This window comes from Sodiomyces alcalophilus (assembly GCF_042370955.1).
Source record: "Sodiomyces alcalophilus JCM 7366 unplaced genomic scaffold ACRALscaffold_1, whole genome shotgun sequence".
Classification (NCBI taxonomy): Eukaryota; Fungi; Ascomycota; class Sordariomycetes; order Glomerellales; family Plectosphaerellaceae; genus Sodiomyces; species Sodiomyces alcalophilus.
In genome coordinates this window covers 192488-208756 of record NW_027263532.1, presented here as the reverse complement: position 1 = coordinate 208756, position 16269 = coordinate 192488, and the positions used below count along the sequence as shown (strand labels likewise).

The 16269-nt window shown below is 51.3% G+C and overlaps 4 protein-coding genes across 4 annotated transcripts; all 4 read right to left on the bottom strand.

Annotated features, from left to right (window-relative positions):
- Positions 1-90: 90 nt before the first annotated feature.
- Positions 91-996, bottom strand: ACRALDRAFT_206501 (uncharacterized protein; the record flags this gene model as incomplete). Its single annotated transcript, XM_071022056.1, has 3 exons — positions 91-175; positions 280-458; positions 598-996. The coding sequence occupies 3 exons, from the start codon at positions 994-996 to the stop codon at positions 91-93; spliced, it is 663 nt and encodes a 220-aa protein (XP_070878353.1).
- Positions 997-1335: 339 nt separating this feature from the next.
- ACRALDRAFT_1079500 (uncharacterized protein) lies at positions 1336-4180 on the bottom strand. Its single transcript, XM_071018912.1, has 3 exons — positions 3417-4180; positions 1598-3353; positions 1336-1505 (listed from the first exon to the last, which is right to left on the bottom strand). The coding sequence occupies exons 1-3, from the start codon at positions 3717-3719 to the stop codon at positions 1417-1419; spliced, it is 2148 nt and encodes a 715-aa protein (XP_070878352.1). The 5' UTR covers positions 3720-4180; the 3' UTR covers positions 1336-1416.
- Positions 4181-4654: 474 nt separating this feature from the next.
- ACRALDRAFT_1074333 (uncharacterized protein) lies at positions 4655-6259 on the bottom strand. Its single transcript, XM_071018234.1, has 2 exons — positions 5961-6259; positions 4655-5827 (listed from the first exon to the last, which is right to left on the bottom strand). The coding sequence occupies exons 1-2, from the start codon at positions 6201-6203 to the stop codon at positions 5108-5110; spliced, it is 963 nt and encodes a 320-aa protein (XP_070878351.1). The 5' UTR covers positions 6204-6259; the 3' UTR covers positions 4655-5107.
- Positions 6260-6409: 150 nt separating this feature from the next.
- On the bottom strand, positions 6410-9070 carry ACRALDRAFT_1060596 (uncharacterized protein). The gene is made up of 3 exons (XM_071016261.1): positions 8395-9070; positions 7842-8307; positions 6410-7745 (listed from the first exon to the last, which is right to left on the bottom strand). The coding sequence occupies exons 1-3, from the start codon at positions 8891-8893 to the stop codon at positions 7025-7027; spliced, it is 1686 nt and encodes a 561-aa protein (XP_070878350.1). The 5' UTR covers positions 8894-9070; the 3' UTR covers positions 6410-7024.
- Between the last annotated feature and the right edge of the window lie 7199 nt (positions 9071-16269).

The following is a 16269-nucleotide window of genomic DNA, read 5'->3' as shown; positions in this document are numbered from 1 at the left end:
TTCTGTCTCTCCCTGCCACTCCTCCCGGCTGACTTTCTGGCCGGGCTTCTAGTGTAAGTTGTCCGGATCCCTCTCTTACCATTCACTTCCCTACGGTATTGCTTGACAATGGTAGCACTCGTTCATGGTAAGGACGTCGGCAAAGGTCGTGACCTGCCAAGTCCAGATGTTCATGCTCTGGTTTATTTGAGTTGCCAAAGACGTAGCAGCACCTTTGCCTTTTCGTTACGCCGTTTCAATAATCAAGTCATATATGCTAACACTACTAGGCTATTACACTTATACTGGCCCGTCGACAAGATATGCATCCTTCTCAACCCCGTCGTCATGTTCATCACGCCGGGATACGTACTAGGGTGTTCGGCATATATCGTTGATCCAGCCAATGTCCATACAGAAGTGATCTGGATCGGGGTCAAGAATGACGATCCGCGCGTCTTGCATAACGATACGATGGCCTGGAAAACCGTGGGTGGCGGAAGAGTTAGGCTTCTAAAAGGATAGGGCCGATAAATAGTATTTTTATTATTATTTTCTTTATTAACGCCTTACTAAGGGGGAAATAAACGATAAGGTGTAAGCATAATATTAGACTACGGCAGCTCGGGCGGCCAAGGACCTGCAAGCCATCCTGCCCAAGGCGCACATGTGGTTGAGGATAGCGGGTTGAGTGATCGAGAACGCGCAAGTTAAACTGAGACGTGACGGGCGACTGGCGCTAACTATGCGACAGCGCAAGGCGTTGACGAACCAGACGAAGCTGAGAAATTCTTTGTCTGATTCCGGGTAGAGAACACCGATGGGGCCAAGAACAAGGCCAACGTCGAACGCCGTTCGGAACCGGCCGAGAAAAAGGCCTAAGAAGAATAAGAGTGGCGGGAGAACATGGCTGACTATGTCCAGCGCATCGCCCACAGCCTGGGGTTTTTGGTGCAGAGGGCGAAGCGAGAGGATGGATACTGGGCCCATGGTGGGCAGTAAGACGAGGGATGCCATGAAATGGCGACAAAAAAGAAAAAGAAAAAAGAATACGCTGCCTTAGTATAAGTCTATGCCTATACTAAGAGTTAAGTTGCCCTGATCAGAGCTTCCCTAGGCCTATAGTATACAAGTTAGACCCTAGACTTACGATGCTCATAGCATACGATATAACCAGATTACATCCAGTATATGCGTGCATCAATGGACGGGTATTACCTGAGCCGAGTACCGTACCGCGACTCGGCCCCGTCCATTTCTAGTGGCACGGTCGACAAGTGGACGGTTATGGGCCAACACAGAATAAGGCGACAAAGAACTTGGCCAACCTGCTTCTGCAAGTGGACGTGTGAAGCCCGCGACATGGTTGCGGAGAGACAATGTTATGGAGATGGTATTGATTAGTTAGGCATCCCAAATACAAAGTAGTTCAAAAGATCAAACAACCGCACTCCAAAAGGCAGCATTCACGTCCTTTGGTCGTATCCCCGGGGTTCGGCCTAGGCAGACAGACCGAACAGCCAGTTCTATGGTTAGTCAGGTGTCAGCGGGGGTTTTCTCGTACAAACCAAAGAAAAGAGAAGTAAAGGGGAAAAAGGAAGGAAAAAAGTCAACATACCCTGAACTAGCACGTCAACATCAATAGTAACAACACGCCTCTCTGGCCCAGGAGTTATCGGCCTTCCCAGAGAATCTGCAGCCATGGAGCCGAGTGCCATTTCGTGAAAAGCGCCGGAATCGACGGCCCCGGATGAGAAAACTGACCCGGGAGTCGCCAGCCCCGAACCGGTCCACGTGGGGACAGCATCCCGACTACTGACGTCACCTGTCATCCCGTCTTTCATGTCCAACCATTCGTCGATGGAAGTGTCAATCACAGCGTCGAGAGTCGTGTTTCCCCCGGCTTGCGCGTCGGTATGCGCCGGCGCAAAGGCGTCAACGGAAACCTCGGCCGTGACCTTGTCGGCACCGGGAGAGATGATGACGCCGCGGGTCCGCAAGTACCACTCCACCTCGTCGCAATCGTAAAAGTTGCCCTCGAAGCCCGGCGTGGTGATGCGCATCTTGTGGTCGACGCGCATATCACGCGTCTCCTCCACGAGCGAGTCCCACGGGCCCTGGCCGAACATGGCATCCCTCCCCAAATGCGACCGGTAACGGTCGGTCGTTCCGCGGTTGCCGAGGGGTAGCCCGTCAGGCCCGCAATCGCTTTTCGCTGTCGATACGACGCCGTCGTCGAAGCCGTTGTTATGGTTGTTATTCGGGACGCCGATGCCGGCCTCGGTGTCGATGATGCCAGCGCCGGCTTCTCGCATGCTGACAGCAAGGTCTACGGTGTCGAGGTTGTTGAGCTCGGGAAAGAAAGTCCCTGCGCCGCCGAGGTGGAGGAAAGGGAAGCGCCAGTTGCACAAGTTCTCACGCTGGTTCACGCTGAGGCAGTTAGCAATGCGCTCCAGAATGCGTTCTTGGGATTCGAAGAGAAGACAAAAGCCGAAAACGGCAGCGTAGAAGTTGGGCGGTGGGTCCGGGAGAGACAAGAGCCAGAGAGCCTTCTCGAGCGCGAAGCGCTGGAGCCGCCGGCCAAAGGTGCGCTCAAAGTGGGAGAACGAGGCCGGTGGCTGCAGCGTCGCGTATGGGTCTGCGCCTGTGAAGAAAGGGAGGACCGCGGCTTGTGGGTTTGTGTCGTGGGTGGTGGTGGTGGTGGTAAGATTGATGGAGTCACGCGCAGAGGACGTACCGAAGGGGAAACTTGCGTCGCGCACAGAGGGCTGGGCGGCCGACTCGTGCGCGGAAGAGGGAGCGGATGACGGCTCTATGGCAGCCGCAGGTTGAGATACTGGCGGGGGAGAGGACCACGACGAACCGGTGGTGCCCTGGCGGTGAGAGGCGGCCGAAGACGACGAGTACTGGGGCTCTGGCTCATGCGTGACGACAATTCCACCATAAAGGATACGCTGACCACCGAGGTGGTTCGCCTCGGAGAGGCCGCGCCCATTGGACTGCATGTCGGAAGTTGCTGGCCCGCGGCCGCTAGAAGCTCCCCGGTGCAAAGTCCTAGCGTCAGCTTGGTGCGGCTGACGAGCGGAAGAAGTAGTAGACGAGTCCCCAGCTTCCCCCCTTGCGGAGTCCTGGCTTGCGGCGTGGGAAGCCAGTGAGGCGAAGACCTGGGCGGTCGCTTGAAGCTCCCGGCCAAATTCCGGTTGCGACTCAACAATGCGGCGGCTGATGGCAAAGTCGCGGAGTTGCATGAAGGCGCGGTTCATGCGCTCGTTGTTTTCCTGGAGCTCCCTGACCCTCGCTTCCAGCGTCTGTATGGTGGATTCTTTTCTGTGTCGATAGGCCCTCTGGGCGAGGCGGATCTGAGTTCGACGACGCTGCGTGGCAGGTTAGCACCACGTTTGGCCAGATGGGGGGAGTGGAAAAAAAAGGAAACACACATCAAGAGCCGTTTCATCGTTTGTATCCAATTTAGGCCGACCTCTCTTCTTCTTGTCTGGTTCTTCCGATTCAGCGCTCGTGGAACGCGGTGGCTTCCGTTTCCTCGAGTCTTCCTCCCCACCGGCCGCGACGCCCGTAGACGCAGAGGCTGTCCCTGCCGCCGTCATGGAAGCTGCAGAGCTCGACGCCACATCGTCGTGTTGACGAGGCGGTAAGCTCCGGGGAGCGCGAAAGGTGGACGTGCCGTCATTGTATGATTCGGCGTTGAGGATGGAGAGTTCGGAAGTCATCGATGGACGCATCGACTGCCCGTGGGGCCGTTGCCGGATAGACCGATTCCGCTGGCGTCGGTATGATGCAGCGAAATGGCGTCAGACAATTGATCGTGGTAACGACGCGACGAGCGGTGAGTCGGGCCTGGTCCTGATCCCTTGGTCGCGGGAGGCTGAGAGGGCAGACGGGGAGTTGCGAGGGGTTAGAAATATCTTTGAAGGCCAATGGCTTGCTGAAATCAATATAGGTAGACGTTATTCTCGCTTGGGAGCTGGTAATGGTGATGTCGATCGGATAGTGCGGAGGTGGCTGGGCCGAGGAGACTGGACTTGACCGCTGTAAGGAATGAAAGCTGCCTCTGGAAATTGAGTCGGTCCCAGGACAGAGATGGAGCTGAGACGAGAGAACGAAGAGATGAGAAGAGGAAGAGACGAAGGGACGAGGAGAAGAGGGAGTGAGTATTCGGAGAGTGCTGAGGCGTGGGTGTTGGTGATGGTTAACCGAGCAGGGGAAGGAAGACTGGGGAAATTGTTGCCGTTGTTGCTGTTGTTGTTGAGAAAACCCATGATGACTAAACATTCTGATGGCTGCCTGGGCAGGTGGGACCGAGAGTCCTAAAACGGGATAGCGGATTATAATATGTGGGTCCAGGGGATCGGCCTGTATGCCGGCTGTTCACAGCTGCTACCCACTGCTCATATCTTCGCCGTTGTTTCGAGGACAAAAAGCTTCGTTTGAGAAACGGGAGATGAGAAGGGAACAAGGAAAAGAATAAATAGGAAAATAAGATACCAATAACAAAGAGCGTCCATAGCAATATAAAGACTTAGAATCCAGGACCGGGGCTACGCGACGGGCAAAAGGCCAGCCAATGCGACACACCATTTAGATGAACGGCTGACCCAATGCCTCGGGTCCCTTGGCGTGGTCTCCTGCAGAACGACGTCAAAAAGATGACAAAGGACGGAAAGAACACGAGTCTCCTATGGGAGTTGTCCATGTTTGAATCAAAGATGTCTCTATCTGTGGAATATCTGTAGGTCCTCGTCTTTCTCGCCTGTTTTGAATGACATGCCCTTCGCTGGGACTTGTGCGCCTAGAATGTGTGCACACCACCTGGGTAGGTCGACAACGGTGGCTGACAACACGGTTTGTAAATGCTGAAGCTCGTCCCTCCCATAGGCACGAAACGATGTACCTTGACCTCCCGTTGTAATGACCCTTTACACTCCTGTAGCTGGAGAGAACTCGAAGGGTCGTCTGGATATGATATGGTCGGGAAGTCCCCAAAGATGGGATCAAAAGACTGACCACGCGAGCCCTGAGCTTGGCAGTGGCTCTGCGATGATCCGGCGGGAGCTAAACGCCGTCATCCACCGCCTGCGTATGAGTTCGTGACGAGCGATGTACCGCCTCGTCACCCCTCCTTCGCCCCGCGCCCCTTCTTCCTGCGCTCTTCCTTCCACCGCGCCCTCTCCTCCCGCCACAACTTCTTCTCCTCGTCCGCGATGCGCACCAGCGCCTCCGTCCTCGCCACCGCATTTAACCTCGACCGCTGCATACTCTCCGCCATGGCCGCCAGCGCCGTCCGCACGCTGCCCGCATACCCCGCCTTCCGATCCATCTCGGCCCCAAGCTCAGACCCGTCCAGCAGGTCCGCCACGCCTTCGCGCGCCGCCTCCCGCGCCACGAGGTCCTCCCACTGATCCTCGTGCCCGGCCTCCACGAGCCCTTCGTGGCGCAGCGCCTCGGCTAGCTCGACGGCCCTGACGCGCCGCTGGGTCAGGTTGCGGATGACGCCGCCGAGGATCCGCGGCTGCGGTTTCTTGAGGCGTAGGAACGGGATGCCCTCGGCCGTGACGAAGACGCGCGGGATGTGGCGACGCGGTCCGGTGAATTGCGCGGCTGGGATCGGGCGCCTGGTCGGGACGTATGTGACGTTTCCCTCTAGGTCGACTCGACGGGTGACGAGTGGGGGGTAGTTTGGTTTCGGTTTCGGCTCGGCGGGGGGGTGTGGAGTGGCGGCTGCGTCGGCTTCGCGGCGTCGAGCTGCTTCGACTCGAGGACGGACGAGGGAGACGATCTTGGCGTGGGCGTCGGACGAATGGGATTGAGCTTCGCGGAAGATGGAGAGGAACTGTACACGGATGATCGAATTACTGTCAGTACTATTGGAGTCGAGCTGGGAGTCGAGCTGGGAGTCGAGCTGGGAGTCGGGGATGGAGAACAATGAATGACGGAATGGAGGGATGGATGGGAATCGACTCAACCTTATAGCCGGCAGTCAGGGCGACAAAGACCAGCCTCTTGCTCACATCGGCCTTGTTCCGACGAAACTGCTTCTGAATAAGGCCCGGAATCGGGTGGCCTTTGTGAGGACCGGAAGCATTGGAGCTTAGGAGGTCGCTGGGCAGAGGAATCCGGCGACCTTCGCGGACGAGAGCGCGGTACAGGGCGAAGCAGGCATGCCGATGACGCGAATCGCGCGCCGGGACAAAGGTTGACACGCGCATCGGTCAGACCGTCGTTAATTAGGCATCTCGCGCATACCGAGGACGTTGAGCTCGAGTAGCTGTGTCCGAGGACAGGAATAGGTATTGGAGAGGGTAGCGTGCATTCCCGGTGTGCTCGGTGATCGGGATGTTTTACTTCCGAAGGCGGTGACCGTCTTGGTGGAAACGCTTACATAAGACACCGCCATCACATCGCTCACATCGTGCAGACTTGGTACTTGGGCATTGGCAAATTTTACTTGAGATGGCTAAGAACATGGGATGCCGACAGCTTCGGCAGGGCCAAGTGCGCTGACCTGCCTTCTCAGGCGGGCTCAAGGCTCGAGGACACTGGAAATCTGAGAAACGTCGCGCATTCGTCCCAGAACGAACCCCAGCCTAGACGATCAGTAAGACGGTAAACCGGTGTCGACTTACCGTATGTCGTATGGATCTTTCGATTAAAAGACCCCGAGAAGGCCCAGGCTGGGCCTCATTGACTGTGTCTGGCCCGTCTCCTAGTCGAAGTTCCGAGTCGGGCCTGATTAAATGCGTTGTTGGCCAACTTTCCGCCTAGGAGCGTTCAGATGCCAGTAGAGAAGCCTAGTGACAAGTTGTCAGGTCTGAAAGGGACTGCCGCCTCTTGGTCTCTTTCCTCCCTTGCCTTCACGAGTGAAGAGGCACTCGTTTACTACGGCCGGCAGGGTGTCACCGATGCTCTCAACCTCGTAGATGGCGCTGATAGGAAAGAGACACGCTGGAACGGCCAAGTCTCGCCAAAGTCCAATGACGAGTCGCCCATCGTCTTCAACTGCCCTCCATTCTTTTCCTTGGTCCCATCTTCACACAATCAAGAAATTCATGTCCGGATCCTTGAGCATATGCACCCAACTTCGCGACGGCTCGCCCTCCTGCCCCTTTTGCATGTCCCAGATGACCTGCAACGCGTCCATGGCCGTGTAGATGAACCCCCAAGGACAGTTCAGGACCAGCCTCTGCAGGCGGTCCATGACCCAAGCCTGCCGGTCCGGATCCCGGGCCTCGGCGCCGGCGATGAAGGTCGGCCACGTGATGGCCTTGAAGTTGGGGTCGCCCTCGGGGATGCTGGAGAGGTGGAGCATAATGTCGCGCTCCAGGGTCTCGGCGGCGTCCGGCGGCAGGAAGCGGCCGACCGAGGGCACCGCCTGCAGGATGTACAGGCAGGAGGCCAGCCGATGGGCCGAGCCGGCGTGCAGGCGGCTCTCGATGGGCACGTCCTGCAGGTAGGGAATGGAGCGGATGTCCTTGGCCCAGGCGTCGAGGTCGAGCGACTGGGCGCGCTCCATGAGGCGGAGGGCGGCCTGGGCGGCAGCGTCTGCCGTGAAGGTGTCGTCGTGGTCGTTGTCGGTGGTCGGCAGGTTGGAGAGGCGGGCTGCGTCGAGGAGAATTTGGAGGACGTCGGGTGGGCAGCAGAGGTAGTTGTTTTCTGCGGTGCGTCCGAGGATGGAGGTGATTTGGGCGGATTGGAAGCAGGAGAATTGGGCGGGAGCGGTGGGCATGAAGGCGGATGCGAGGATGTAGTAACTGAACAAGTCAGGGAAGGGTTGCGTTGGGCGAGAAAATATAATAAAAAAAGCAACATGACAAGGGACGGGAAGAAGAAGGCGAATAACGACTCACATGATACAGTCGGACAGTATATAGTCACGCAAGGGATTACTAGACGAGTCGGATAGAGAGAGAAATGTCATGATACGTCCAGCGCCCTCGAGGTGAGCCTTCCAGCCATGCTTCCCGGACTCGATGAGCTCAACGTTGATGAAGAAGAGGACGGCGGCGAGGACGACGTCGCCGCCGACGGCATCGATGTTGGTGATGGCCTCATTGAGCAGACGCAGGGCCTTTTGCTTGGCGACGAGGGCGTCCAGGAGGGCACGGCGAGACGGTTCGGCGGTGTCGGCGATGGCGATGGCGCGGGAGGATGGAACGAGGGGCGGGCGGGTGAGGTTGGAGAGGTGGGCGGCGGAGGCGGCGACGATGATGTGCTGGAGTAGGGGGCTGGATTGTGTCAGGGGGATGAGGGCGCGGAAGGGGTTTCGTTCGGGGATGTCGTGTGAGACGAGGTCTTTGCAGACACGGGTTGTGACTAGGTGGGTTAGCTGCGGTGATGAGATGAAGAGGTGGTAGGTGAGTGAGAGAGTGGGTACATGAGTAACCAAGACGAGATACGCACAGTAAGAGAGATAGTAGCGATAGGGATACTCTACATCCTGGAAGACGGGGTCGACTAGTGTCCAGAATGTAGGCGGAGACTGAGCGGCCGCTTGAACGAGCGACAGTTCACCTGCTGGGGAGGCAGGGTCGACGGTGGTGGGGGTCGGGGTGGTCAGGTTCCATGATGAATAGAGTCCCTGCTGGTGCTGAGGTTTGGTGGATGAGGAGGAGGAGGATGACGACGAGAAAATGTCTGGGGAGAAAGACGAGCGGCAGGACGGGGTCCGGGACTCGGCCCGCTTCCCTCGGGGGGTAACGGACTGGGCGGCCCACCTGAAGAGCTTCCCGTATCCGAGACAGTCTTGGCCGGTGGAGGAGCACTTGTAGCAGCTTGGAAAGGAGCGGTCGCAGCGCAGACGGCGGCGGCGGCAGTTGTGGCACGGTTTGGTCGGCGGGGGCGGGGCACGGAATGGGCGCTGTTGCTCGGCGGCGGCAGAGGTGATGATTGGATGGGCCATGGCCCGGTCGTCCAGTGTCTGATACGGATATGGGAAAAGGCTGGCTGATGGAGATCGAAGATGGGATCTGTTAGGTAAAGAAAAGAAGCAGCCAAGAGCTGGCGGCCCAGATGAGACGGTGACAGGTGGACGGTTGGGTGAGCGATTCGGTCAGTCGGTGAGACGAGTGACTGGGGGGCATCCAGAAATGGTTCTTGGCATGGAGGGAGATTCTGAAGGAGGTTGTGCATAAAACAGACAAGACGAGGGAGAGAGAAGAATTCGTTGGAGGTGAAAAAGACGAGTGACGAGTTGTGCATCTTAGTGGAGACTCCACCCGCCGTTTTCGGCCAAGATCCAATGTACTTGTGTAAGGGTCCACTTTTTGTGGTTGTTAACTCCGGTCGCCGGACCAAGATGAATACAACGTAGGTATGAAGTACTTGAACTATACACAAGACCGCGTTATCACAAGTTTCGTGTATGATACTGGACTGGAGAGAATTCGACAAATTCTTAGCTTTAGAGAACGCTCCGAATAATAATGTCTTAAAGAAAATCTGTCCGTACAGCATCTCTATGTATACCGAGCAATTACGAATACAGTAAGTACTCGTCGGTACAAACAGTGTACCGAGTCCCGAGTCAGGAGGCGCTAATCCATTCTAGAAGCCGATTATGTACGCATCCCGTTAGGCTAGTCCATTATAGGACATCAAAGTGCAAGTCTTGCATTAGCGTACCTTTAAATTGATTAGTCAGAGGGAGTGCGTACTCAGGTACGTACCTTGTCAGGACACTAATATCGTACGAAGTGTGACTTGTGTTCATTGTAGACTATAAAAGAGTACCAGTCTACGATATCCTATATATACCTTAATAGAGGGGAAATAACACTGTGATACATCTAATAGAAGTACCGCCGTATTCGGAGCAGTGTGTGACGTGGCTCTGCGAATATACCTAACAGGATATCGGGGCATTTAGGTATAAATACCTAACACACCCCCCCAGATCCGCAGGATTAATCCTGACGGTTCTGATTAAATTAAAGCTTAAAAACAACGTAAAAATCTAGGGTTTTTAAGCCTAGATATTAATCCAAAGGTTAACGGCTTATTAAACAGCTCGTGCCTTATGATCCTAAAACGGTGGTCAAATTAACACTAAAAACAACGTGATAATTATCACACAATTATAGTTAATCTGACGATCGTAATCGCGATCGTAATCCAATCCAAACCACCGTTAAGTCGATAATAATCGGTTTAATCCGATCAGACCAAGCTTAAGCCGGCAGGGCTCTTTTATCCTAAGCATCTTAACGAATATAGCGTGCTTTTACGGCGGCAACGCCTTCGTTATCCTATCGCTAACCATCTTATTAATAGCGATCCAATTAATCACGATCTCCCGGCGTTATATAATCTACCGGATCCACAGGGCCTATATATCGAGATGCTTTAATTTCGACGTTACCTATAGGCGCGGGCTTTCTAATAGCTAACGGGTCTAGTTATTATCGTAATAGATAGTGATAGGGTTATCCTTAAAGGTTAATGTTAGGTCCTTTATTAATTATAGCGTCGCGATATACTGCTAAGCGGCGGCGCTTAGAGCTATAAGCTCTGCTTCGGTGCTCGATATAATAACGCTTATTTACTTATTCGCCTTCTAGTCGATAGGACCTCTAAAAAGCATAGTTATATATCCCTAGGAGCTATACCGAGTCTTACGATCGTCCCTAAAGGCGGCGTCGCTTATATAAAAGAGGGCGTATTTAGCTAGGGTTTCTTCGGAATCCCGTGGCCCAAAGGATAGGCAGAGGGACCTCGTTAAGTCGAGGTACTTAAGGCACCTATTAGCGGCTTTATAATACTAACCGGATAGATTAGTAGCGAATTCGGCTAATCTAGAAGCAGCCTTTACGATATCCGGCCTTATTTAATAGGCGGCGTAATTAATCGATCCGACCTTTTAAAGATATAAGTAGATAGAGTCTTTTAACGCCTACTATTATTAACCGTTCGGTTCTAGCGTATTAGGAAAGGCGAGCGGCGTAGTAACCCTCCGGCTAGTAACGATATTTAACGCCTTGATCTTTTCGGTGATATAGTTATTAAGTAATAACCATAGCTTTCGGCGTTAACGATCCCTTATAACCCTGATACTAAGGAACTACTTGATAGGACCTAAATCCCGGATCTGGAAGCGTTCCTGTAGCTGCTTAATTAGATCTTCGGCGGCGTTAACGTGCTTTTTTTAATACAGTAGAACTATATCGTTAACGTAGAAGAACATAAGCAGCTTATCACTTCGGAAGACGTAATCGTCCTCCTTTAACTACGTAAGACCGCACTTACCCAAAATAAAAGAGAGCTCCTAGTGCCATAGCTTAGGGGATCGGCGTAGCCTATATAGGGCCCGAAGCAGCCGGTTAGTCCCACGGTTCGAGGGGCGTAGGAGGCTCAAAAACAGTTCTAATCCGGCCTTATTAGTAACGTTAGCAGCAGAGGCGGCCTACAGGATATTCTATCCCGGCGGGTCTCTAACATAGACCTCTTCGTTAAGCCGGGCGTTCGTGAACGCGTTAACGGCATCAAGTTAGCGGGTCTCTAGATCAAAGTGGGCAGTAATAGCCATAAGCGTTTTAAAGGTCCTGCCGGCCAGGGTGGAGGCGTAGGCGTCAAGGTGATTTTAAGGCTATTAATCACCACGAACGTAGAGGCGTGCCTTAAATTTAGTGATATAGCCAGATAGATTAACCTTATATTTAAATACCTATATTAGATCTAAAGGGCGGCTCGGAACGGTAGTATGCTATTTTACTGCTTTAAATATACCTATCTTAATAAGAGCCTATACCTCTTTAGAGGCGGCTATAACCCACTACGTCCTATATAGAGACCTTATTATCTAGCTCTAATTAGAGGGTTCTTCGGGTATATCACGGCGTAGCAGTGGCTTCTTCGGTATATCGAAGCGGTTAAGATAAAGGAAGGCAGAGTCGGCGTATCGTTATAGTAGCCGGCGATTATGTATGGCTAAGAGGAGGCTGCTAGCGTTATAGTACCTATAGATAGGGTACCCGCCGTGGACGAGGATAGACGGGTATCCGGTGTTAAAGAGGTAGCCGGTAGAGGCAGCTATTAAGTAGCTACTGTAGGAGTAGTAGAGGGCCCCGGGGCTACCGTTACGGCAGCCGTGGTGGCAGCCGCGGTAGTAGCCGTTATTTTATCCTCTAGAACTAACTAATTAGGGGATAATAAACCTATAGCCGTGGTGGTGCCGGCGGCGGCGCCGGTAGTAGGCGTAATAGTATCGTTAGAGTCGTCGGAATCGGAAGAGTCTTTATCCGAGTTATTATTATCGGAATCATCGGAGGAATCGTTAGAGGTAGCGGCGGTTGCTACTAACGTTATAGGAGCTAGAGGTGGTAATTAGCTTATAACTATATCTAGAATAGCTGCTATAGGCGTTAATTAACGTGAAGCTAGAGGCGTTATTATAGGAGGGGAAAAAGAAGAAGAGGGCGTTGCTTTAGGAGAGGTTTTAGAGGTAATTATAGCAGTAATTATGGCCGGCGTTATAGCAGAGCCCTAAGCTCGGGCCGGCTGCTCTTTAGTGGAAGGAGTAACCCGGGTAGCCACTATAGCTACCGTTTTAGGCGGCTTCGATCGCTATTATAACTTATCCACCCCCCCAGAATTAGGCGAGGGAGTCGAATTTTCTATTACTTTAACAGCTACTGCTTTAACCTCTTCTTCGTTAACCTATTTAACTACTTTAACTACTTTAATAGCTATAGCTCTCTTAATTACTTTAAGCTATTCCGGCCTTCTAATATCCTAGAACGACTCTATTATCGTATTCTGCTATATCACTATAAACTAATCGTATATCGGTATCACTCTAACAGAGGCCAGGGCGTCCTTTTCGGCGTTATTAGGCAGATTAAGCTCTTTAAAAAGCTCTATCGCTATAGGTAGGTCCACGTCATGATCTTTATACAGGATCTTTTCGTTAAAGCTAACGTCTCTTATACGTAGGACCCTCCTAAGCTTTAGCACCTAAATCCGATAAATATTAGTGCTCTTATAGCCGATTAGATAACCGATATAAGCCCTCTCCGCGAGCTTCTTATTCTTCCGGCGCCCACGTTAATAGTCAGCAGTCAAAGGATAGGCATAGTAACCGTACCTTTTTAGGTAACCGATTAATAGGGTGCTAGTAATACGTTCAATACCTATCTTATTAACCCACTTATCTATATAACCCTTCGGCGACTTCCACCTAAGGTTATAGCGTAGAATCAGATTATATAGATATATCGCGGCGGCGACGATCTCTGGCTATATATCCTACTAGAACCCAGAGGCGATTACGAGGGCCCGGGCGATAGCGTATATAACGGCCCTATAATGCTCGGCTCCGGCGTTCTAAGCGGCTATATTTAGTGACGACCTCTTGATCAGGATCCCTTTTTAGTAGGCCTAGTTATTAAGGTTACTTTATAGGGCTCGTTTATTATCTAGGCGTATTACTATAATAGGGTAGTGATACTACTATGCTATTCGTAGCTCGAAGGATATCACCGATAGAAAAGCTGACTTAAGGTCCTTTAGGAAGTCCCCTACGATAAAGTGCGTATAGGGGTAGTGGTATAGTATTAGCTTTATAAGCCTATTAAAGGATTCGTTGTTAAAAAAGATATCGATATCTATACGCTGCTAAGGGCGTGTAGGCTGGTGGTTAGGTGTGCGCCGTGATATTAGTCTCCGGGCCTTACTGCTAGAGCAGCTCTCGTACTCTATTACGAGGGGAAAATCGTCCCCTCCTTTAGAGACGGTGCCGCCTATGCAGGCGGTCGTGATATATTTAAGGGCTTCGGCGCTTACATGGCCTAGCCGCTTATACCATAAATAAGCTTCGGCGACGCTTATAATCGGGGCTCTTAAGCTATTAAAAAAGCTCTGCTATTAAGCCGTTAGTTAGAGGGTAAACTAACCTCCTACGTTCTTTAAAGGCAGGGTAACGGTCCTACCTTTTTCCTTAATTTCTAACGCCTATCTACCGGTAATAAGCGATCCCGTTAAAAGTAATCGGAGGGCTAATATAAGGGTTATAGGATATCCCTCGATATACGCTATATCCTTTAAAATCAGCGTATACGGCTAACGATCCCGATCTTTAACTTATAGTTTTATAGTACCGAATCCGGTAACCGGATCCGACTCTCCTCCGCCGGTATCGAATATCATAAGCTTTTCCGCGGGCCGGTAGTCTTCTAGAAGGTAGCGCTTATTAGTAATATGCCTTATAATGCCGGAATTAACTAATAGCTTATTTTTAAAGGGTCTATTAGCGGCTCCGGTTATTATTAATAAAAAGCTATATATACCGTATAATCCGGTTCTATCGTCTAAATCCGAGTCTAAAGAACCGGCGCCCCCGGTGGCCACGAAATTAGATAAATCCTTAGAAGGGTCTTTCGAGGGTGACTTTTATTAACCCTTATTTCTGTTATAGGTTTTTGTGTGAGGAGTGAAGAGAGTCGTCAAGACTATAATAAGAATAGGTCACGAAGCTGACCTTAGGGGGGGGGAATAATTATAAGATTATTCGTTAAGCCCTCCCTTCCAGGACTTAATAGGAAAACGTCTACTTTAAGGTCCCCTGGCTATCCTCCTAGTAGGTAGCCGAGCCTAAGGCCCTAAGTCTTAAACGGACTCTTACTAACTTAAATAAACCCGTTTACGTGCTAGCCTAGGGTCCTCCTAGGGGCGGGTTCTATCTACACGTTCCTTAATATCTCTTATCGCCCCTTAACTGGAATACCCCTAATATCACGCCCCCCTTCCGTGGCTTATATCCACGGGAGCCGGTGTTTATCGTAGGCTCGGCCCGCTTAGACCTAACCCACTAAGACCACCGGTCCTCTAGTAACCCCCTCCTCTAAATAACCTAACCCTCTAAGTGACCCCCTAGGCCTTGTGTAGTATAGCCGTAGTTCTTTATAAATAACGGGGCTTGTAGTTATCTTTAGATAAAGCATAACTCTTTATAACCCCCTTTATCTATATACTCCCCTACGTCTATACCGGGATAAAGCCTAACTTACCTAAACTAGTACCTTAATAATAAAGGCACTTAATTAAGCCTAGGGCTTATCCCTTTAGGTGACCCTTAGGTAGCGGTAAAGGGAATTAGAAATAGTAAATTGAATCTATAGGCGCCTATCCTCCTTAAGCGCGCCCTCCGTAATTCCCCTTTACCCACTACTATTACTATTAGGCCGACCTATAGTTACTATAAAGGAGCCGTAGCTTAATAGTAAAAAAGACTCTCCCGGTCCGTAATCGACCTTTTTTACTTTTTCTAGGATAGTCGTGACGTCTACCTAGATATCGATAAATATAAAGCCTACCCGTAGGCGCGCACGCGCGTATACTATAACAGTGCCTTAGACGCGCCCTTTATTAACTAAATAACCGTATTATAGAAGGCCTCGTAACACGTAGTAGAATCTAGGTAGAAAGGGAAAGAGTAAAATAGAGAGGGCCTACCTTAGGTTATACGACTACTTAATATATAGGAACCTTTTATCTACCCGACTTATCTTATTATTTTTTCCCCCTTTACCCTTTCTTAATTACCTATCTATATCACTAACTCCGTCGTTATTATAGTAAGTCGTCCTACCCTATCCACGTATAGGGCGTGGACTTATCCTATAGGCTTATTTATCGCGATATATATTATCTCGAGGGTCTATATATTATCCCGGCGGTGTACGGGTTCGCGTATTAGGCTAAGAGTTAACTAATATCGCGGCAGATTATTATTATTATTATTAATATTAATAATAATAATAACACTATTATATAAGTATCGTGTCCCTTTTAGGGGAAACTAAGGCTAACCTATAGTATTCGAAGCAGACTATCGTATAATAGCGCCCCTATCCTATAAAAAGGGTAAAAAGTCCGGCGCGGCCGGTAAAAATAATAAGTATAGCGGTAAAAAGTCCGATACGGTCGGTAATAAGTCTACCCAGGTAGCGCTTAAGGTTATCGATAAGGGTATAACTAAGACTGCTAGGAAGAAGGCCCGGCGAGCGGCTTAGCGGGCTTAGGCTAAGGCTAAGGCAGCGGTAGCGGCGGCTGCTCTTAAGCAGTAGCTATTATAGTAAAAGCAGTAGTAGTAGCCTGACTTATTATCCGAGTCGTTATCGGATTCGAACTCGGAATCGAGCTCTGTTTCGTTATTTTCTTCCTCCTCGGAGGACAAAGCTATTAAGCAGCTAGTTACGGCGGTAGCTCTAGCTAGATAACCTGCGCTGGTCGGGACCGTTAAGCAGCCAGTTACTACGGTAGCTCCGGTTATTAAGTTAACCG

Coding starts and splice junctions, on each gene's coding strand:
- ACRALDRAFT_1060596 (XM_071016261.1), bottom strand. CDS start 8,893: ATGGCCCATCCAATCATCACCTCTGCCGCCGCCGAGCAACAGCGCCCA. Junction 8,308..8,394: donor TCGCTACTATCTCTCTTACT/GTGCGTATCTCG, acceptor TAACCCACCTAG/TCACAACCCGTGTCTGCAAA. Junction 7,746..7,841: donor ATACTGTCCGACTGTATCAT/GTGAGTCGTTAT, acceptor TGACTTGTTCAG/TTACTACATCCTCGCATCCG.
- ACRALDRAFT_1079500 (XM_071018912.1), bottom strand. CDS start 3,719: ATGCGTCCATCGATGACTTCCGAACTCTCCATCCTCAACGCCGAATCA. Junction 3,354..3,416: donor ACGATGAAACGGCTCTTGAT/GTGTGTTTCCTT, acceptor CCTGCCACGCAG/CGTCGTCGAACTCAGATCCG. Junction 1,506..1,597: donor TGTTGACGTGCTAGTTCAGG/GTATGTTGACTT, acceptor GACTAACCATAG/AACTGGCTGTTCGGTCTGTC.
- ACRALDRAFT_1074333 (XM_071018234.1), bottom strand. CDS start 6,203: ATGCGCGTGTCAACCTTTGTCCCGGCGCGCGATTCGCGTCATCGGCAT. Junction 5,828..5,960: donor CCCTGACTGCCGGCTATAAG/GTTGAGTCGATT, acceptor ATCCGTGTACAG/TTCCTCTCCATCTTCCGCGA.